This window comes from Phoxinus phoxinus (genome assembly GCF_949152265.1).
Source record: "Phoxinus phoxinus genome assembly, chromosome: 12".
NCBI lineage: Eukaryota > Metazoa > Chordata > Actinopteri > Cypriniformes > Leuciscidae > Phoxinus > Phoxinus phoxinus.
This window is the reverse complement of record NC_136887.1, coordinates 21,738,425-21,761,639: the sequence shown is the minus strand read 5'-3', so window position 1 is coordinate 21,761,639 and position 23,215 is coordinate 21,738,425. Positions and strand designations below refer to the sequence as shown.

Sequence of the window (23,215 nt, the reverse complement as noted above, 5' to 3'; positions counted from 1 at the left end):
TATAAAAAAGGCCATTTGAAGGCACATATAAAAGCTTGTTACAGTGGCCCAATTGCTCTGTCGAGCATCACATTACATAATGTTAGGTATGAAATTACATTTTCAGCTTTGGCGCAGAAAGAAGCAGGAAACAAAATAACAAGCCACTCTCTGCAGTGCATAAACAAAGATGTGTATGTACTCAATCACATGATGTTACACGGTTGTATTACATGTGCTAGCTCACCTAGAACTATTGTGTTGTATGAAACGGGTTCTACAGTGCGCCCATCATTGTAAAAGGCCAGGTGCCACACACCGGTGTGCAGGTACTGAATAAAGCCTGCCTGCTGAACGCTGACCGGAATCTCCAGTCGATCCCTGAGCTCCGGATCCAACGGAACTCGCTCTGGTGAGATGAGCCTACTGCCATCCAGAAGCTCCACAAAGTCATACTGAAACAAACACAATTACATTTGTTGACTATGATTCAGCAGTTGCCAAAAACATTTCAACAAAGTAAAAAGGCAAATTTAATATCTAGACACCATGACATTTAAGCTGCCCTGTCTGGTCCTAAAATATCATCACAAGAAATCTTTTAAAAAACAGACAGGAAAAAGGTATTTTTTTAATTAGTTTATTTGGCACCACAGAGTGTATTATCCACCAGAACTTCCAGAGTTTTACTTCAAACAGAACATTAAAATAAATAGATAGGCCAACTAACTCAAGACTCTAAATTAAAGTTTCTCCAATTGATTTCCTACTGGTCAGCTACAAAAAGCAATAAGGAGACACATGGCAAATTGGAAGCAGCACTCAATAAGCTTGCTTTAGTTTATTGTGAATGGCTTTGGGGACACATTGATTGAACATCTACAATAAGTTGGACAGTTTTCCCCAGCACTCACGAAAGATGCGGCTTTTATTGACAGCTGTGAGTGTTAAACACCCAGCCAATCACTGAGACAGAGAGAAAATGTCTTTCTGTTGGAGGAGTTTGTTTTGTCTTGATTAAAGTAGGATCTTGTGGAAAACCTTTGATAGCTGATTCCTTTATCTCTTGTTTTATATTAAATAGCTTCAGTCAATACTTTCCAGACAACGGCTTATATAAATGCAAAATTATTAAGCAAATTAATTTATTTTGGAAGATAAAAAAACGTCCTTTGTCTTTTTGTTTAAATAACTTATTAAATAACAAATTTGAGTCACTTATGACTTAATTAGGATTAAGTTTGAAGACTTTGATATTGTTTTACCTGTGTGTGTGAGGGTGGAAGACCCCTCCTCCCATAGACTCCAATCAGGGCATTTTTCTGAATGGAAATATTAAACTTGAGGAAGTGGGGTTGTTGAATGAGAAGTCTGGACCTCCAGAAAACACCTGGTGGAACAGCGTGTGCTACCTGCTGACCCAACTCCACCTGCCCTGTGTCCAATGTGGCGTTATATTGCAGCATCACTCCTACCCTTCCTGCGAGCAGACACATATTAAAATATTATCGCATTATTATATTATTTGAAGTTTATTCACAGTTCACTTATCAGACTTAAATGTGCTGTTCGATAAAATTAAGATACTTTAGTGTTGGGTAGCCTACTCGTATAGCATTGTCTATTTATTATTTGTTTGCTTGTCTGCCCAAAGTTGATTCATGACAACAAACCCAGTCAAATACCATTCCTTTCTAATGCAGTAAAGATTCATGTTTAAGTGTAGCTTGGTCAGATTTGACAATCATTGACCCATCTGAACTAGATAACATTAAGAATCAAAAGAAAATGACATTAAAAGATTTGTTTATATTTATGTTCAGAGATAAATGGGCTTGTCAATGTTTTTTCAGATGGGAGTCTCTAAATGTCAAACATTACTCTAAAACTTGCAGTAGGCATTTGCCATGCTCTTTCATACTCTCCAAAGGCTATCAATAGAAGACAGTTGACAGAGTTTACACAACACAAGAAAAACATCTTTATATCACACTTCAGAAAGAGGCAGTTAGTCAATTAAATGAACACAATATAACATGGCAGCTTCGCATTCAGAGTGAGGAAATCGTCTTTTATTGGTTTGCTTCAAACTGATGCTTTCTAAACATGGTAATTAGGACAAACCCAGCGCAGTGGGTGCTATTCTTTGGAGACTGTCACTCCTCAAGTCAAAGATACCATCAATATTGTTACATTCACAACCATTTTCACTTATTTTATCCATCAGGAATTGCTTGGATTGTAAAAAATGCCAGCTGCACACTATCTGTCCTAGGTGGTTGATTTATATGACTTTATATCTCGGAAGACTAAAATTTCATCTTTTAATATAAATTAATTATTTAATATTATGTATCCGTTTTATTATTATTCATTAGTATTCATAATCAATTGTATTATCTTATGAAGTTTAAAATGCATGAGTTAGGCTATAGATTGCATGGACACGTGTTTAAGGATCATCTTTTAGACACAGGGAGGGGAGCTGGGAGAGTTATATATTTTGCTTAGAGGTATGTGTGCAATGTAACATGTTCCACTGATAATAATACATCAAATGTGTACAGTTGGTATATTGACAATGAATATATTTTATATCTCACAATGTGACTTTCTATCTTTCAAATGCAACTATGTTTCTTGTAATTGTGACTTTACATCTCACAATGAGATTGTATATCTCTCAACTGCAACTTTCTTTCTTATAATTGTGACTGTATATCTCACAATGAGACTTTATATCTCTCAACTGCAGCATTATGAGATATAGTCACAATTACAAGAAAATATGTTTCAATTGTGATATAGTCACAAGTACAGGAAAAATGTTGCAAGTGAGAATATGAAGACAAAAATCGATGTTACAATACAGGTATCTCTGTTGCAAATCGTTTCTTTTCATTGTGACTGTATATCTCAAAATGTGACTTTCTATCTCTCAAATGCAACATTGTTTCTAGTAATTGTTACTTTATATCTCACAATGTGGCTTTCTATCTCTCAAATGCAACAGTGGTTCTTGTAATCTTACAATGTGACTATATCTTGCAATTGTGACTATTTCTCATATTGACTATATCTCACATTTGCGACTATTTCTCACAACTGACTGTATGTCTCAATTAACTCTAGACTGCATCTCAAATTGTAACTGTTTATCTAACAATTAACGTTTAATATTTTACTTTACCACAAAAATGGGTACTATAGAACTAAGTGTACTAAGAACAAGAAAAAAATTGAAAAGAAAACATTTCTCTACAAACTAATATGGTGCTTGACTGCAATGTATGAAATGTATATATCTAAAATATCTCATAGAGATGTGAAAATGCAGTTCTCTGTGATTGAAAGGTCATTGATTTCGGCCTTGAAATGTTACCATCTGCAGAAATTGCAGTCACAGTGTTGGTCGGGAACGTCACTGGTTTGGCTTGTCCATTCTCAAAGGCGTGATTATCCACATCCTTCAGTTTCCAGTTCAGGCCAAGTACATGCATGGCTGCGACAGAAAGCAATTAAGATCATGAAACGGAACAGCAAGCACATATCATGTCATGAGACATTCTCATTTGCAAAAAGATAAAGTTTAAAAGCTGTTGAAAGCCATTTTAGAAGGTGATTTGCACTCTCCTTTACGCATGTGTTGGACACAAGCGCAGTGCATTAAAAAAGAAAATCTCTCCCTCATTAGAATCTGCTCTGAATAGTGCACAATGTCTTTTTTGCTGTTTGAAAACATTTTCTTTGAATTATCGCTGCATGGGGTCTTGACGAAAACTATTTTGAATATACTTCAGATTAGCTTTTAGCTCGTTACTGAAAACTGCTTTCTGAGGAAATGAAATCAGATTCCAGTGATTAAAAAGGGAAAAAAGAAGATAAAAAACCTGAAGATCAAAACCTGTTATATAATACAAGAGTTTCTCTCATTCTCCTTGCTACTCTCAATCTTCTCTTTCCTCCATTCTCTCTTCAAAACATCCTGCTGTTAAATCTTAGGCAAACACTTTCTAGTTTTTTTTTTTTTTAACCGCTCGATGTGTGTGAAAACAGCTAGGGAAAAGTCTCCTTCAAAGTTCACAGCGAGGGAGCTTGCTGAGGAGGCAGCGCTTCACACACCTCTCTTCCTCTCGGTTTGATCTTTGGAGGGATGAATGTTTCTAACAGGCCTTCAGCAGGGGGGGGGGGAGGAGCCTCCAACTGCGGCAAATAACTCACAGTGGGGAAACAATGTTAAGAAATCTGAGAGAATACAAAAATTTGAGGTTATAATGTTTGTGAGGGCTAACAGAGTGAATATAGATTGCTGCAGACAATAAGTAAGATCAGTTCATGTTGCTTTTGCTTAGCAGCAGTTATTAGTCTTTTTCTAGTATATGTGTGTGTATGTGACTTCCTCTGTGGGACTGGGAGACTATTTAGAGCAGAGCACCAGGTGTTTTGGCCACAGATGAAGGTTGGGGAAGAAAAACTCCACCTGATGAGCTATTTCGCTATCTCTGATGGGGGCAGGCTGTATAAAACAGCTCACACCTGAGTACCTCATGGTCACATAAGCTAGACACACACACACAGTTACCTATGCAGTAGCAGAGCAGAACTGACAGCAGGGTGGCCACTCCTACGGCACTGAGAGCGGTGCATTTCCACGAACACCGTTTAGGCGACTTGTTAAATTTGAATGCACCTCTTGATAGTGTGTTGCGGGTTAAGGGACGGGCTGGCGGAGAGTAGACAGCGCCGGTTGCCATGGTGTAACCGGGATTAGGAGTTGTGAAGAGAGATGTGGTGCCTGTTCCAGTCTTAAGCAGGAAGTGCCTAGGGAAAGAGGATAAGATATGGGATGATGAAATATAAAACCAATGACTTTTCTGAAAACTTTTAGAGCAAGCTGTGGACAAAACCTAAAGTTAAAAGGTGGGGTCTTTTTTTAGAAGTTATTAAAAAGTTTGACATTTTGAGAACTTTAAAATTAAACCTTTTTCATTGACGCATCACTATTTTTTTTATCACTATAGAAACAGCTATTTTAGTATGTATGTAACAAAAGTTGTAATTTAATAAACTGTTATTTAAATTATAATAACTACATTAGATTATAGGGTTGTCATAATGTTATGTTTACAGATTAGTGCCTGTTCTTATAAAATGAATGTCTCTAATGATGGGCTATGATGGAAAGAAGCACACAAAGTCAAGTCAAAGTGAACAGCGGTTAACTGAACTCTAGATTCTATGATAAGAAACATAACCCATAATGATGTGTATGAATCAGCTTTTGATGGCAGTGTTTTGCACTGCTTTTCATCAGTGGCGCTTTACCTGGGTTGTGAATGTTAAGTTTGCTGTCTGATTTAAATGTGATGAGAACACAGTATACCACAAAATAAAGGCAAGAAAATGCATTTTGAGCTGGGAATTGGTCATAAAAGCTCACAAACCTTTGAATTATTCTGATAAATCCCTCACTGAATCAACTGCAAAATAAATAAATATATATGGAACATCCCTAATATATATATATATATATATATATATATATATATATATATGTGCATCCCTATATATATATATATATGTGATGCGATCTGGGAAAACCCGTCGGATGTCGCGCTGGCACGTTTTCAGTAAGGTCTAAAAATAGATCGAATGTCAGTTTTTTGTCAAAATTGGGTTTTCATTAAATTATTATTCTATAACATCTTGTCTATCATCTCTGAATATATCTTAGGAAAATTCGCTAGTTTAGTGCAGAAAAATGGCGATTTATAGTGGCAAGATTAAAAGACTGTGTCTTTCTCTTTAAGAACTGCACGCACGGCGAAGCGGAGGTGCAAAAAAAGGGGCAGGTCAAACTTACAAAAAAAACAAAAAAAAAAAAACGGAAATCGGAAATCAGAAGTGGCCGTATATACATATATAGATATAATTTTTTTTTATTTTTTAATGAGACAACGTTTAAAACTCTCCAGCTACTAACAGCATTACTCTTTAAAACTTTAAACTTCAACGGTCAAGCAACACTCTGATGCTTGTTCTTTTGTGGAAATTTCAATACAGGCCTGGTTTTAAGATGCCTGCTTTTCATTCAGAAGACTCCATTGTAATACTTCTACTTTATAATCTGCATGGTTATGAGCTGCTGCCACGACTCCAAACACACACACACATTTTTTCACAAGGGCTCAGATAGGTTCCGGGCCACTGCACACTGAATGAGGTGCATTTAAAAGCCTTCACAAACGATTAACAAATACACTGACAGTGTGCCGTTTTGAGGCCAAACAATCCATAATTGATTAGGAGTGTGACGCCAGCTAGAGAAAATGACTAAACTAATCCTCATCGGCCCTTTTTATAGGGTGTGAGAGTGGTGTCCGCATTAGGACTACTAAGAAGTAACTTCACCCCAAAAAGATTTTTGTACTTGTACAATCTGATTCTCTGTCAGCGCCCCACCTTTCCTTGTCATCGGGTTGACGCTTGGAATGCTGCGGAGCATGAAGAGGCCCAACAAAAGAAAAGGGGATGATTTGGAGGTTGAAAGAGAAACTGCAAACAAAGGAATAAAAGTCCTTTTCTAGCATAATCTGATATATAATGATGGCCGCATTAGCTAGGCTAAAGAAAAGAGTGGGCTTTTCAAAGGACTACTTGTTGACTTAGAGTTCAAACGTGCGAAAAGAGTATGTGACTGGTGACAAAGTGGAAGACGAGTTTAAAGTGAAGACAAAGTCTCATTCCAACATCTGTGAAAAACGAGGAGGAATCGCACAGATCCTCTCAACTCCATCTAGGACTCAAGCATCCTCTTTGAGGCGGAAGCATCTGCCACCTCAGTAGGGGTCTGGGAGCAGCAGGTGCCTCTCTAGCACTCGGCAGAGTGGCGGTATTTTAAGACGCTCCCTGGAGGTTTCTGCGCCACTGCCATTTTAGGACAGTCCCTTTCTGTTGGCATGTAAAGATCAGAGTCTTTGTGACAGACAGCGGAGTGGAAAGTTTTCAAGATAACGTGCTAAGAAAGGTAGAGTACAGAAAATAGGAGACTTGATGGATTGGCGTAGTGCATGGAGAAAAGAGAGGAAGCTGAAGGGAGAGAGAGGTAGAAGAGGAATTCTACTGGGATCATTAATAACAGGAGAAGACTGTTTTCTGCCTAGATCTAGATACATGTTTTTCACTTGATGTGATTACAAAACATCTTTTTTTCCTCATATCCAAAAGAAGTACACTATCACTAGTCTTTCTTTTTGTTGCTGTTTTGTTTCATCTCCACAATGAAGCACAACAGCTGTGGTGTCCAAAAGATCAAAAACCTGACGCACAGCATTACTAACTCTGTTATTATTAACGAATGTGTACAGTGCGACTGCAGGAAGGCCTCTTCATTTAATGCTATTTTATAAATAAAACAATTGAATGGCTAAGTTAATATAATTATTTGAAGAAAGAGCTGATTCTGAAGTGATTTACAAAAATGTAAACCATTCCTGTCCTAAAGATATTCCTGTGCTGATGAAAAAGTGACATTAAGTAGAGATTTCTAGAGGTAAAGGCGTCATGTTTTATTGGAAGTTAATTAAAAGCTTAAAGGAAAAAACCATGGGCATTATGTTGAAATACCAACGAAAGAAAATCCTCATTAAATTGCAGGCCAGACTGAATGTAGACAGAAATTAAATTTGATTCATTCACTAAAGACGATCCACTCTACATTTATTTTTTTCAGTGACAACCCATTCCTCTATATCCCACACACACACGACTGCTTTGTTCGTACCAGGTCAACTTGATTAATTTAGTGTATTCTTGCCTACACACATCGTGGTCATTGTATGACTGGGCACAACAGTGAAAACTTACAGCATTTATGTTTGCTTTTTAAACCAGGGAGCATAAAGCAATTAAAGCACAGAGGATGGAGCTTCAACAACTTGTGTCCCTAGCAGCTTGGATTACATCACACACACGCACTGAAAATGTTAAAACGTTTAGCCTTTTATGTTCAAACCGGAGTTAGAAAAATGGAGATACTCAAGAGAAAATGACAACCTGAAGACAACATTTCTGAACTGTAAAATAGTTGCTTATGTGTAGTTATCTTTTAGTCATTGATTAGCATATTCTGTCTTGATAATCAATAATCTTGTTCCGGGGGTGGAGTTTATGTAAATTTTAGGGTTTGTGATGTCACTAACCCGGGAGGAAGCTTGTGTAGTCCCCCTACCAGCCGTTTGTTGTAATCCTTAAAAAGTGATTTCTGTAAAATAAAATATCTCGCTTTGCTTTGAACTTCGATCGTTGTAACTTTTCTTTTTTTTATTCTCAAACAGCAACATTACACACTAACTAAAATTAGATAAGTGAAATCATAATTAACCACCCCTTTAAAGGAACAATTCAATAAAATGAACCCTGGATTATTTCAGGCACTGCGTTTTAACCATTTCAAAAATAATTATGTCTCTTTTATTTTTTCAATATTTTTGACCCGTTTTCTCTTTTGGCTGAAAACGGAATGTGACATTTTATGATATATATATCTATATATAAAGAAAGAAAAAGGCCATCTAGTAGCTATTTTTAGTACATTATAGTCTAAATTTTGAGATAAGTATTTAATGGCACACATGTTTTTGTGATGAACAGTTTAAAGCTGTTATTCGTCTTGTTTAACCTTTCGAGTGGGTGGCAGCTCAGGCTCCTGGGGGTATATGCAGGGTTATATAAACTGTGCCATTATGGCATTATCCGCAATATATCTTCCAGGAAAGATTTAACTCTTTATGCTATATAAAAAGTTATTACTGCTAGAAGTAGTTTCTTGTTCATATATGAAGACTTCAGATGCAAAAGCCTCTAAGTGCCATCTGAAATGTTCTTCTAAAATGAGCATTTTTATCAAGCTTGTATATTTAAGTTCAGTAATTTCACTTTAAATGACAATTAATAGGTAATTTCCATTGCCATTAAAGTGAAATAACTGAACATAGACATACAAGCTTGATAAAAATTATCATTCTAGAAGAACTTGGAGGCACTTAGAGGCTTTTGCATCTGAAGTCTTCATATATAGGTTTAGGTTTCAACTACTAATACTATTCTTATGAAGAAATAAACATTTTCTTTGTCCACTACTTGGTCATTTAATTATATGTGTTTGCATATAATTTAATGTATACCGGTACATAACAGAAATGTTGGCTTGCACATGGTGTCTTTTGTTTTGGCTAATAAAGTCTATTTCCAATGCTTTTGCATTCATATTCGGTCTCTGCAGGTCCCAGTCTACCGGGACCCTTCCCTTCAGCCTTTTGAAGTGAAAATGCTGATTGTAGCACTAATAAATCTGCATAAGGGTGGAGAAAATCTATGATGCAGTACATTACTATTTACACTGTGTGTCTGTTATGAACAAAGGCTGAATTTAGTCAAGGACGTCATCCTTTTAAGAACACAAATATTGCACTTTCAACCCTAATTAAAAAACAAAAACTGTCTTATAATTAATAATAATAATAATTAAAAACATAAAAATGTGTGTTTACAGACAAATGCTTTTGAATGTGTATATATATCTGAAGAAGATAAGACTAACATGACATGTATTTATTTATGCTTGATATGATACTCATGTCATGCATACATAAATTCAATCTGTCAGGTGGATGCTGGGTAGGCAACCCTCAGCTTTAGTACACAGTAAAAAACGCAGTGTCAAATTAACACTTAAAGTGTTAATTTTAACACTACTCCGGATCATATATGGTCCCAATCTATCTAGAGTAAAAAGTACACCGTTTGTAGTGTTGAATTTACAGTGTTAATATAGCACCTTACAGTGTAGAAAAATTACACTTCGAGTGTAAAGTGTTACACTTAAATTGTTGTTTAAGTTTTACACTTGGGGTTTTTAACACCCCTGGTGTTGATTTAATTTCATTGGATTTACACTATTGGATTACACTATAAGTGTTATTTATAAAGTATTCTGTTCAGTGCATAAACTATTTACACTATTATATAGTGTTAATGTACAAGATAAAATCAAGAGTCTTCAGACAGATGTATAAATCCAAAGTTTATTTAACAAATAGGCAAAGTGGCTCCTTTATAACATATGCCAGATGTGTAAAGGTCAAATTATCACATTCATGAGGAGTTGCAAGAAAAAAAAAAGTCAAGAAAAAACATAAAATCATGTTAATTTGCCTAGACATGAAGAAATATGACAGGTAGATTTGAACAAGATTGCAGAAAACTACTTGTCGACAGTTGTAGCATCCGTGTATGCAGTTCCTCTTTGTCCCATTCAGCGAACAGGAAGTAGTATTTGAGTTTATTGCCATATCAGCATCACCGGCCGCGAGCAGGTATGCTGTGTGGTCTCTTCAATGCAGTCAAGGTGGTCTTGTATGCTGGTCCCTGCCAAAGACAAAAATAACACTCAAAGTCAGCTCTCCAATTGGCCGTCTTTATATTCGTTTTCCACAATACAATCAACACAAATGGCAATATTTTGAGGCAGACAATAGGCAGTGTGACAGAAATGTCCAAATGTACCTTTTTGGAGACGACAAGGTGTTGTTCAGCTTGATATGAGGACATCTTTCCAGGTCTCTTGCAGGAGACAAATTGATGCAAGATCGCTGCCCCATTCTAAATAACACGTGACAACTTCAGCAAAATGCATTCATGCATGAACGTGTATAGATAATCTTATTCTGAACTATAGTCTAACCTGAATCATCATTTTCATCATCTTGCACAGCAGATTCTGCAGTCAATCAGGTCCTTGAAGGTCTTGGGAGAAGCCTTTCCAGGAACTTAGCGGAGGTCTTCTAACCAAAAATCAAAACAAAAACAATCAAACAGTTACATAGCATAATGACAACCATTTCTCTCAGGAACAATTCTGTTCAGATGATTGTGTAGTCACAGAGTAGCACCGTTCACACCTGGCATTAACATTCATCTTGCACAAGCGAACAACTCGAAGTACAGGTGTAAACGCACACAAGACGCATTGAGATTCGATTGTTCTGATGAGGTCTAGGCCACATTTTTTTTATTAAAGGGATAGTTCACCCAAAAATTTTAATTCAGTAATTTACTGACCCTCATGTCGTTCCAAACCCGCAAGACTTTCTTTAGTCTTTGAAACACAAATGAAGATATTTTTGATGAAATCTGACAGCTTTCTTTCCCTCCATTGACAGCTACACAACTACCACTTGACGGTTCAAAAAGTTAACAAAGAGATCTTAAAACTAATCCATGAACCAAGCAGTTTAGTCCAAATTTTCTTTTTCTTCTGTTTATGTTGGTTGATTCATGTTTATATGTCAATCTATTCATCACAAAGCGATCAAGTCTCTTCAGAAAATTTGGACTAAACGGCTCAATTCATATGGGTTCGTTTTATGATCTCTTTATGAACTTTTTGAAGTGTCAAAGTGGTAGTTGCGTGCAGTATTCTTGATATATTTATTTGAGTTTCGAAGATGAACAAAAGTCTTTTCGGGTTTGGAATGACATGAGGGTGAGAAATTACAACAATTTTACACTTGTGTGTCAACTAACCCTTTAACTTTTTGCAGTTTAATATCTTGAATTAACACAATGACATAGTGATTGATGTGTCATCATGAATTATGACAATCAAGATACATCAATCACCCAAGACACATGTACATTTCAGGTCTGAACAAAGGCATTGTGTGGTTGCCCAGTTAGGTTTAAATGTTTCATGTTAATTCGTCATGTATTAAAATTTGTACTGCACATAGAATAAAATATAATGACACTCACGATTCTGGATTCATCTTCAGCATTCTGTTGCTTTCGTCTTCATTTCTGTTGCTTGGTTTCTGTAGCAATCTCATGAGAGGAGCTTCCTTCACTTGACACTGGAGGGTTCTGGGCCAAATCTATTGAAAAAGGATTTGAAAAAAATATGTCAGTTGATGCTAATATTTCCAAAATTCAGTAATGCAATACAATTTAAATTGGGGCTGTAAATAAGGTAAAAATAATTGTGATTACCCTTAATTTCGATTATGCTGAGAGATGTCTATAAAGCATGGGTGTAAAATTATTTATATTCAAAATATGCATTTAATCTGATTATTGAATACATTTATATAAGTTAAATGAGTAATAAGGCATCTTAAATTTAACTTGATTTTAATACGCATTTAGAATTTATTTTACCCATAATTTATTAATGGTATTTATAATGTGAACAGAACATACAGATTCATATTAATAAAATGCAGACAGATAAATAGTTAGGACATAATTTATCCCAAAATAACATGCAGTATGAATTGATAAAGACTGATTTCAAGCTAAAGTACCTGTATGCTCTGCCAGTGCATACGCAAATGTTACCTGTAAACTGAATTGGAAGACAGATGGATTTACAGGTTAGCTTTAATGCACTTTCACAATGTTTGAAAAAAAAAAAAAAAAAACTTGATGGGAAGTTCGTATGTTTGTGTCTTGACGCAGATATGACGACATGATATTCAGTGCTAAGAACAAACATACAGATATGTAATTCTCACTTAAACATAGGGCGAATAAAACGTTTTTAAACGCTCCCTCACCTCAGTCTACAAAAAAGTGCATTTGTTGTTTGCACTGCGCGCTAATTTACAAGATACTTAAACGAGCTGTTAATAATGCGCATGCGTCACAAAAACGGAACCGTTAACGCGTTCATGTATAACACAGCCACTTTTATACACACAAAACGAATATAAACTTACCATTTGAAGAATTCTCTCATCTGCGCAGAAAAAAAGAAGCCCAAATGCTGCTGCTGTTTCAGACCTCCTCATCAACTTTACTGCCAGGCTTGTCGTAAGACCGGTTGAGGCCTCGGCGCGACTGAGGGCGGGAAGGCTTTCTGTCAACAAACCAAAATGAAATGAGCTAAAAATATATTTGTAATACAAATATAATTTATAATACAAACGTATTTTAAACGTTAAATCACCTTCATCCAGGAAATCAAATCGTCATGAGAAACCTCCACATCCTTCTGTAACGTTAACTTACATCTCTGCATCTCATGAACTTGACGAGCTTCCTTAATCCTGACAAAAACGCGCAGTTTATCATTTCTAAATGTGTTCACCACCATATTTTACCAAAAATGTTAACAAGTGTATTTACTTTTTTATTTTAGAAAGAAAAAAGCAATTCAACCTACCGTCTCGGTCGCATGAAGATAAAATGGCGTCGTCGTCTTTCGAGACAGCAGTCATCGAGGGGCGGAGTCAATTCAATTCGGCGCTTTTTTTTTTTTGCACTTTCAGTGTAAAAATAAAATTACACTTGTAACTACACTGAAGAGGAGTGTTTTTTAACATTGTTGATTGTTAATTTAACTCTTTGGGAATTAATAACTTTTAACACTGCAATTTTTACACTGCCGATTTTACTGTGTAGTACACTTCAAGATATCTGTAGTGACAGCAAGGTGCATTACATAAAGGCTTGACTTTGTAGTTTTTACCACAATATTTCCTCAAATTAGTAGAGAAAACTGATAGGAACTCAAATGAAAAATATATGACTATATAGAGTATTGTTTCTGACACAAATGTAACTTATTGCATTCAGTTACGCAAGTGTAGTTTTAATATTTTTTTCTATACATAACACAGAGATTAATTTTGATACTGAATGTTCAACACTGTAAAAGTGACAAGCTGTATCCCTATCTGGGTGTCAGTTATTTGTAGCATTGTCTGAATACTAGGGGTGGGGGAGAAAATCGATTCACTTATAAATTGAGATTCTGTTTTATAACGATTCTAATCGATTCACAAATTTCAGAAATAGGGGTTAGGGTTCTAAATGTCTGTTAATAACGTGATGTTGAACACCTCGGACAGTTTAGAGAGCACACAGGCTTGCAACAGGAGACACATTAAGTTTACTTGACAACAACAATTCCATATCAGTATTTTATCAAATAGAAAATAGCATTTAAAAGAAAAAAATTATAATTAGTCAGTTTTTACACACTTCAAGTGTGTTCAACGTGGACCCGCAAGCAGTTCTGGTGGTAACTAACAATACCTGCTTGTAAAACGAATTTACGTTTACTGTATATGAGGCTAAATCACTTGATATTGAGAATGTAACACCGGGTATTATATATTTTTAAACTCCAAAAACAATCTCCCACTGATTAGAACTGGCTGATAGTCACACATTTTGATAATGCAAAAGACGCGCACAAATATGAAAGGCTGAGCAGCGACAGCGTCTCAGTGTCCACCAAGCTTGAGGACAAATAATATGCAAAAGCCCGCCCGCACGTTGACGTGATTGGTTACAAGGGTAGTTTGTGACATAAGAAACAAGAAAAACGACAGTTTTTGAGACTGTCTTTTTGTCACTGCAGTTTTAAGGAGAAAATACTCAGCAATGGTGTTGACTTATGAATTTGCACATGGTTTGTCGTAAAAACATCACATAGACATAAACAACATTAAAAACTTGATTTTCACCATAGGGAGTCTTTAACGAATCCACTTAACAGTAGATGCTGTTCGGTTTGCATACTAATGTTCTCCGACTCACTTCTAAACTCTTCTTTTTTTTTTATGAAAACTCTCTTCATTAAATCTCTAGTGAAGGGTTGTCAGATACTACACAACAACATCTACACTTACCGCATCTGACACAACAAAAATGCTTGCCTGTAGTTAAGTCCTATAATATCTTTAACTTTTTTGATAAGTCACAATTTGATTTTAAAAAGATCTTAAAATTAATTTATTATGAAGATTGGTAGCAAATAATTCGGTTTACCAATACTGTGGGGGAAAAAAAGTTGTATGACTCTTATTCCTTTACTGAGCCAACATGTCAGAAGACTGTACACAGAGGAACTGATAATTTGGTGGATGATTCAAATGAAAATTCCCACTGAAAACTGGAGGGCGCTCTATGCACGTTTAGTCCACAAATGAGACTTGTGTTGAACAGCTAGGCCTATATCATGTGACATTCCAGGAATTACTTTACATAAACAAGGCTTCCAGAGATTGCGTATTGACATTTTGGAGACAATAAACACACAATTGCAACGATATATGATTTATCTGTGTTCTTCAAGCCATGGCGGGTATTTTAATAATAATAGATTATATTTATAATGCAATGCTAATCAACATAGCCTTTACCATTTTGCAGAAAACTATAAAATAATATATTTTTGGTCAGAATTTTTTGATCCGAAGCGACATCAGATCACAGGTCACAGATTGTTTAAAACACTCGATTTGCGTTATAAAGTAAGTTTGGAGCAAAAAGATAATCTCATAAATTTTCATGTATTGATGGTGTGCTAAGATAACATGCTAGCATGTTAACATGCTAATATGCACCTGCCACCTAGCTGAGCATATGTTATTTTTATGAATAATTTTTAATAGTAAAGCTCTCTGAAATTTTTTCATTTTCAATAAAAAAGGCATTTGATACAGTTTCTAAGAAGGTTGAGTGAGAAGTTTGATAAAAAAAGAGGGATTAAAACAGTGTGAATAGAAAGTCAAAATTATAATGAAGTCAAAAGAAAAGAATAATTAGAGGCATAACCAGGCCGGAGAGGTGTGAATGTGTGCAGGGAAGACTGCAACTGAATGGGCAGTTTGCACCACAATAGAGACAATTCACTTGAATGGATGCTTGGAAAATCACAATAAACATCTTCTCAAAATGAATTAACCTGACATGGTCTTAAAAATGTTTTAGACATCCTCAGATTTGAAATATAACATGATCAGGCATGTTGTTTTAGCTGTAGTGCATTTCTAGATTAAAAAAATGTCAACTTAAATTTAATTTTCATAAAGATATTTCCTAAAAATACATTTGTAATAACTTTACAAAACTTTGAAGCTATTTATAACTGTTTTCATTATGGCAATAATTAATTCCGAACTTACAATAAACTGTGTCTACTTTTAAATGAGACCATATTTATGCTTTTTGTGCAAAAGGGCAAAATAAGAAGATATTTTATACATACAGTCAACTTCGCGTATACAAGCAGAAGCCATCTTTGAAAAACAGTCTCTATCAGTCGATCTAGGAACGCCGATCCAAATGCACTGAACTGTGTAGAATCTCATATGGTCCAGCGCATTTGGATCGGCGTTCCTAGATCGACTGATAGAGTCGGTTTTTCAAAGATGGCTACGCGAAGTTGACTGTATGTATAAAATATCTTCTTATTAAACTGTCTGGACACTGTCAAAGTTCTCAATGCTTCGGTTTGAAGGTAGGGACCCTCATTATGCTACCGTGTTTATGCTACAGTGTGGGGCTATTTTGAGCCTTGTTAGTGGTATTAACAAGCGATTTTTATTTGTCATTACTCAATGCCCTATATACTAGCGTTATACTAGTGTTATAGGCTAAACTGTTTTTAGAGATAAAACTATTTACATTCGATAATCATGAAAACAAATCTCAGATCACGGTTGACTAGGTAACAATGTGTAATTAGACCAAAGGTTCATTTTGCGCCTTTAAATCAGCATCTGAATTCTCTCACTTATTTTCTTTTGGTGTTATTGACTATATAGACAATATTGAATATAGTGAGAGAATGAGTGAGTGAATCCAAACACAGCAAATGACTGTGTAAAACAAGTACCTGTTCTCCAAGCCCACGTTGCTACCCAGAACCCAGTTTTCTTGCAGCTGCACACATTCAGATGCGCTCTGAAGCTCTGTCGGCTGGTTGGCCAGTGATTGGTTGAGGGAGGTGATTGACGGATGCTGCTTGTGATGATGTGGAGCAGGTGGCAGAGGGGGCGGTCCTGCTTGGCTGGGATGCTGGTCTATTGGAAGAGGAGAGGCAGAGTATTAGTAGAGCTTGTTACAGAATTCTGCTTTACACAAAGTGCAGGCGGATTGTGTGCCTGTTCCAGATTGGATGGGGTTAAATGGGATTCTTTACAGGATGATTTGGTCCTTTAAATACCTTCAAATCTTCACTTCTCTCCATCCTGATTCATTTAAGAGAGACAAAGGAGACGCTTAAGACTAAATTATGAGAATCACATAGTTTACTGCAAAAATGTGATTTCATTTGTGAATTAAAATAACAATGAAAAAATGAGCACCGAATGTGTTATTATTGAGGATTGCAGGTACCAGCCTGCCTATTGTGAGTAACTGAAAAAATATAACTGACAAAATTATAATTTCTTTAACATATTGTATTAACATGTATGTCTATAGCTTCAAAATGTAGAAAATGTCTTTACTATTTATTCAAATTTACTTCAAAAGAAATTATAATGAAAAAGCATCCATAGCATCAGGATAAATGCCCTACATCGTAGCTGCTAAGTTTTTGTACAGTCAAAAAGATATGGCCAGTAAAGGTGAATATGACTCAGATCGCAGCAGTTTAATTGTACAACTTACAAAGACTTGAAATTGAGTAGCAATAGTGCTCACCGACATTTACGACAGAACAAACGTAAGTCTCCGCAGGCCGTTGCCGGGGAGCAGATGTTTTATAATGGGCTCTAAAACTGAACGCTTCACGTTTGATTACAGCCAGAGAGAGACTCTCGTTTAACTAATGACCGGAACCTCCATTAGGACAGCAGGAAAAAAACAGGTTTTCTCATTTCACTCCAAGCTGGGTAATTGCCCCCCAAAATGACACTGTGTGATTATCTCACTGTCCCATCCTGCCGCCGTGCTGACAGGTCTGTTTCCATCTGACTACGGGTGTCCAAACATATGCTGTCACACACTAGACTGTGACAGGGACGCACTGCTCAGGCAAGCCACAAAAATTCAATATTTGCCTTTATTATCATGCAAAAGCACCAAGAGGAATAAAGTGTATGTGGAGCATGATGGAATAATTTTCTCTCTTTCTTTTCTTTTACGATCAATAATTTAAATGTCAAAATGGTAGTGTCAGTGATCAAAATGTACTTTATAATCTATTATTACCATTTTAAATGCATCAATCACAAAATAAAAAGCCAGATTTCTTTTTTCCCACATCACATTTCATGTATCACACTGTATGCTATAATATACTATGAATTAATGTTGCACAATATACCGATATCGCAATACCCTGTTAATAAAAATGGTACAATACAACTTTTTATTAGTACAGGTACTTTATGAATAACAGCATACTAATAAGAGCCAAAGCAAAAATATATCTGCGCAGTGCATCATGGATTAAAGACATTTTAGAGCAACAAAGAAAAAAGCATGCACGAGAAAATAAAGTGCTGGACGTGCAGCGTATAGAGTTTTTTTTTCGAGCCTTATTGTGCTTAAGAACTATTTTTAACACCAAACATGGTGAACTCTATACGCTGCTGTGCTCAGACCTGAAGCACACGCAGAATGCCGCCTTTCAGACAAGCATGTGATCGCAAATTCAATTCTCATTCACGGATTATTGTGCTTGAATGGTCAAAAATGTCAAAATGCACATAATGGTGAGCATTCACATAAACACAATAGGGTATTACTTTAGTGAACATAAACACTAGAGAGAAAAAAATCGAAAAGCTCTTAAAGTGATAGTAACCTAATAAACCTGCTGCTGTCTAAGTAATTAATTTTAATAAAACAACAAAAGAAAAATTTTAAAATCACCCACTGCTTGACCGAATAACATTAATTTATAGATTTTTATAATTTATAATTTTCTCACTTGAATGCTACTGTTAAATAGACCTACTGTAGCCTATATAAAATTATAATTTTTAATTACAAAGATAAAATAAAACGAAATAACTACATTATGATATAAAATTACAATAGAAAAAATTACTCGTATTGTGAACATTTTGGTCATTTCTCCCACCCCTATCCCAACCTCTTCAGAACTGTGAAAGGTTAGCGGATGTGATTGACAACATTATTGATAATGTGATTGTTGCAAACATCTCTGTATGTTCACACTGTGGCATGCAATTATTTTTTTAAATAAAGTTGAGGGAATGGTTAAAAAGCAGAGCAGTCATGTAGGTTTTAGTTTTGTAAAATTAATTAATAAAACAATGCATTTTAAGTTCTGTCATGTTATTCAATTACTTTTACTGTTTTAGTTTGTTGGTGTTGATTCAGTATCGGTATCAAGGTATTTTAGATTTTGATATTGTGACAGCACTACTATGGATTCAAAAATATTTGGACATTTATACCACATTTAAAATGTAAAATTTATTAGCATAGATAACACTGTCAAATATAATCACTTTAACTATGTACTGTAAATGTTAACCTGTATTTTCAAGGATCAGATTAAAATCAAATAGCTCCTGACCATTAAAAGATGGATTGTGTTCACATCACTGAAAGCACATTCTGAGCACAAGCAACAATGTGTTTGCATTATTAACTACACAAGTGATTTGTAATACAGACACTGTGCTACAAATAATCATTATCCATCACATGAACAGACTTGGTTGTACATTTTCCATCATAATCTACTTTATCCATCAAAAAAATATCATAACACATTTTTAATGTGACATTTATATCATAATAGCTCCTTTAGTTTTATCAAGTGCTTGGTTCTTGGAGACAGATTCTGGAGGTTCCTCTTTTTTATTCTCTCTCTGTCGTTTCTCTCCCCAGATCCTCACTCGCGTGTCTCTCCCAGGCTATTTCCACGGGGATCCTTTAAAACTTTATTTTCTTCCCTTTTCTTTGCTTTCTAATCCTTATTAGCATTCTTTACTGTGGGAATGTTTATAAAGTAGGGAAACGCAGTAGACCAAACACCTTATTTTTATCTCTTGAAATAATGGAAAGCATTTTGGAATTATCCCTCAATGTTTTTAAAATTCAGTAAATGATGGAAAATTTTCCATTAAGTGGCGTTTTCCATTTCGTGTGGACGAGTGTGATTAAATTTATATACAGTCACATTGGAATGCAAAGTGTAAATGCACCTAAATAATATCCAAATACTATCATATATAAAAATTGAATCATGTTAAAGGCAGATGAACAACAGCAATAACCAGAAAGTGTCCTCTTTTTTAGTCTTCAAATATATATATATATATTATCATTTCAAAAGTTGTTGTTTTTTGTAAAAGGGTCTGATATGCCCTTCAGTAGGGGTGTACTAATTAGAAATTGAATTTCATTGTTTTCTTTTTTCACAAGCAAGAAGCCTTAATATGCTTTAGAAAAATGCATCAAACAGCATGTTAAGAGACAGCAATTGAGCAATTTATTTTGTGAAATGTTCATATTTATTGTAATATTAATTTAAACAGTTCTGTTATCAGTGTCAAAGATCATTGTGATAAAACACTGTTACACAGCAACACATTGTGAGATTTCAACATTAAACATCCAAAACTACTCAAGCGAGTAATCATTAGAATCAATCACTTAATTTAAGTTTTGTTTAGGTTAAGTAACACAAGTAACTTTGAGTAGTGGCATTACTAGGTAGAATGAAGGGAAGTCAATTTAGATTTAGAATAACTAATGGGGAGATAACTTGTTTAGTTACTTGATAACTTGTGTAGGTGCAAGTCTCTCTCTTTCTCGCTGCCCTGACTGGCTGCCTATTCGCCTGCAGGCACGTGTCGGCCCTGCTCAAACCTACCCATACTGTACCACCAAACCTGAGTCTAACCTTAAAATACCAGCAAAGGTGTTTTGCAATACAATATGAACACAATAAGTACATTGTATTTATTGATTGATGTAAATACATAGTTAATACCACCGTACATAAAATGTGACCCAAATAAATAATAACTAAGCATTTGCGTGAAGACGTCTCAGTACGGTTATTGCAGGATAAACTGTTATTGCTGTTATTATGGAGAACATATATCTCTGGTGAGCTCTTAAAATGGACCTGTCATAGACTAGCACTGTGACAAGTGACTGAAGTCAGCGAGCGAGGCTGAGAATGTGCATGCGACCACAAACTAGTGTAATGAAATATGTGCATTCTGACTGCTCGTGCCCATGTCACATTAAGGACTGTATACTCAGATTTGAAATTGCACGTTTGTTGTTTAATCACTGCAGTGTCGTCTTGTTTAAAAATGGACATGTTTAAAATGTTCCTCTGGATGAGGTAATTAAAAATGCATACACCACAGTAGAACCAAATCAAGAACTATGAAACAGCAACTAATTTTGTGCTTCATGGACAGAGGCTCAAGTGAGCAAAGAACAGGAATTATTATGATAGGTGTCTTGCCACATTCATGACAGGGTTAAAATAGGCCTACGTGACAGGTGCATTAGACGAAGTGTTGGAGAGGAAACACGGTTCTCCCTCCACTCCGTGCTCCTGACACAAAGAGGTCAACCGACGCAAAGACGGCGATGTCGTGTCATGCCCAGACACGGCGAACACCATTACACTTTCATGTTGTTCGCATACGCTAATACATCAAACGGCCCGAGACAGTGGTTGGAAATGAAACAGCCAGCAATCTTAAGAGACAGTGAACTTCTGTGGCAGCACAATTTGCCTTAAACGTGCCCTTAAGGTAACTCATGCCTTTCTGAATGCGACTTAATGGAAAATTGTAACAAATTATTTACTTCAATCTAGATAAGGAGGCGACCGCTCTGATTCAATCTGAGCGCCGCTAGACTCCACATACTAACAAATGATTACACACGGCATGAGCAGAATGTTAAGGCATTTGGCAGGCTTTCCATCCAGATCTGAGGCAATCAGCTTCCTTTAATCAAACTTCCTATAGCAATAAAATACAATTCTCTCCTTCTTGATTGGACGTACACAAGCTGTACACAGATTTCTCTTCCATTTCTGTCCTGTGTAAGATTATGTTTACCTTTACACTGACATTCTCTGGCACATTTGGCAAAAATATGAAGTGCCTAAGAAAGGAAATGTGTTTTTCCATAAAGTTTTCATTTGCAATCTGGGCAAGATGGATACATTTGTTCTACTATGATTTAACAAGATGATTTAGTGGGTCGTTTTGATTAATATTGGATGGAGCGTTTGAAAAGACATCTTAATTTTACTCTTAATGCTACCACTATGTCTGTCTATGGAACACAGCTAAGGGCTCGTCTACATTTTCCTTTCTCATGATGGGGAGCTACAGAGGACTTAAACATGAAACTACACTGACACAAATGTATGCTATTGCTGACAGAATCAGACATAAATATAGTGATGTCAATGTTACTACTTTCTGCCTTTTTGATAGTTATGTGAGCCAATGTTAATAGATAAACATATGTTTTTCTTTTGTTTGTCTTTGAGAAAAAAAAAAAAATCAAACAAACAGTTATCTTTCCTGGTTGCCGCATATCAAGCATAATACTAGCCTATATTTTCTAGTAATAGGAACACCAATAAATCATGTATGCAAGCTATTGTTTTCTTTCAACAAAGAATGCAAACAATTAGTCTTTTCTAGTCTTTTATGGTCTCAAAATCAGCTAAGAAACCCTTTGAGTAAATAGCTGTTCATCTAACATTTATCAAAAAGAAATAAAAAATACATCCCCCTGCCCATGACAAGAGTATAACATAAACTGTCATATTTGATAAATGAGACTAAATAGTACCAGAAAAAGGGGGTTTGGTATTGCATTTCTGTAAATAATGAAAAGAAAATTGCATTCATGAATTCTGTGGTAAACAGAGGACCCTTTGAGGTTTAGACACCACGAGCATGTTAGTAACAGATGAATGTGAAATACACATTATAGTCTGTGCATGCCTGAAAGGAATTAAATTATTATTCAATCTCAATATAAACAGTATAAAAACAGAACATACAATATCTTTTAACAAACTCTGAACCTTTTCCTCTAACAGAAAGAACACAGGCACATTTGAAGGCAATGAAAATGATGCATTGACGTTGAATACACATTATTGTAATTGAAATTGCATTGAGCATGCAATTTCACTGAATATTTTTGAAATGTCTTGAAGAGCTTTTTCACTTACTCCCGCTCCTTCGAAGACAGATTATAACACCATTTTTTGATTATTCTGCGCCAAGCACTACCCTATATTTAGACATCCCTCCTTAGCTCTCCTTCCATTGACTTTGCCAGTCGGTATCACATCCAATCACTTGAGGGAAAATGTCACATTTGGAATAACCCTCCAGAGCATGGAATAACCCAGCAGTTACCAGTGCACTATAATTGTATTTTACTTCAAGTTCAGTCTTTG

At 35.6% G+C, this 23,215-nt stretch overlaps 1 protein-coding gene and 1 long non-coding RNA gene across 4 annotated transcripts in view; both read right to left on the bottom strand.

Moving 5' to 3' along the window:
- The window catches only part of LOC307007956 (teneurin-3), a 120,369-nt gene that overhangs the window by 42,727 nt on the left and 54,427 nt on the right, over positions 1 to 23,215 (bottom strand). For both annotated transcript variants that reach the window (XM_079630470.1, XM_079630471.1), the window contains exons 4-8: positions 16,667 to 16,853; positions 4,562 to 4,800; positions 3,362 to 3,481; positions 1,245 to 1,459; positions 227 to 434 (exon numbers count right to left, since the gene is read on the bottom strand). In XM_079630470.1, coding sequence (XP_079486596.1) covers positions 227 to 434; positions 1,245 to 1,459; positions 3,362 to 3,481; positions 4,562 to 4,800; positions 16,667 to 16,853 — 969 coding nt within the window. The remainder of the gene's footprint in view (positions 1 to 226; positions 435 to 1,244; positions 1,460 to 3,361; positions 3,482 to 4,561; positions 4,801 to 16,666; positions 16,854 to 23,215) is intronic.
- On the bottom strand, positions 10,044 to 13,258 carry LOC307007957. Of its 2 annotated transcripts, XR_013799724.1 has the most exons (7): positions 13,202 to 13,255; positions 12,986 to 13,085; positions 12,756 to 12,895; positions 11,794 to 12,382; positions 10,724 to 10,823; positions 10,546 to 10,641; positions 10,044 to 10,407 (listed from the first exon to the last, which is right to left on the bottom strand). It is a non-coding gene; the product is annotated as an uncharacterized lncRNA (long non-coding RNA). The 2 variants fall into 2 exon arrangements; XR_013799723.1 differs by having other exon boundaries at positions 12,986 to 13,258.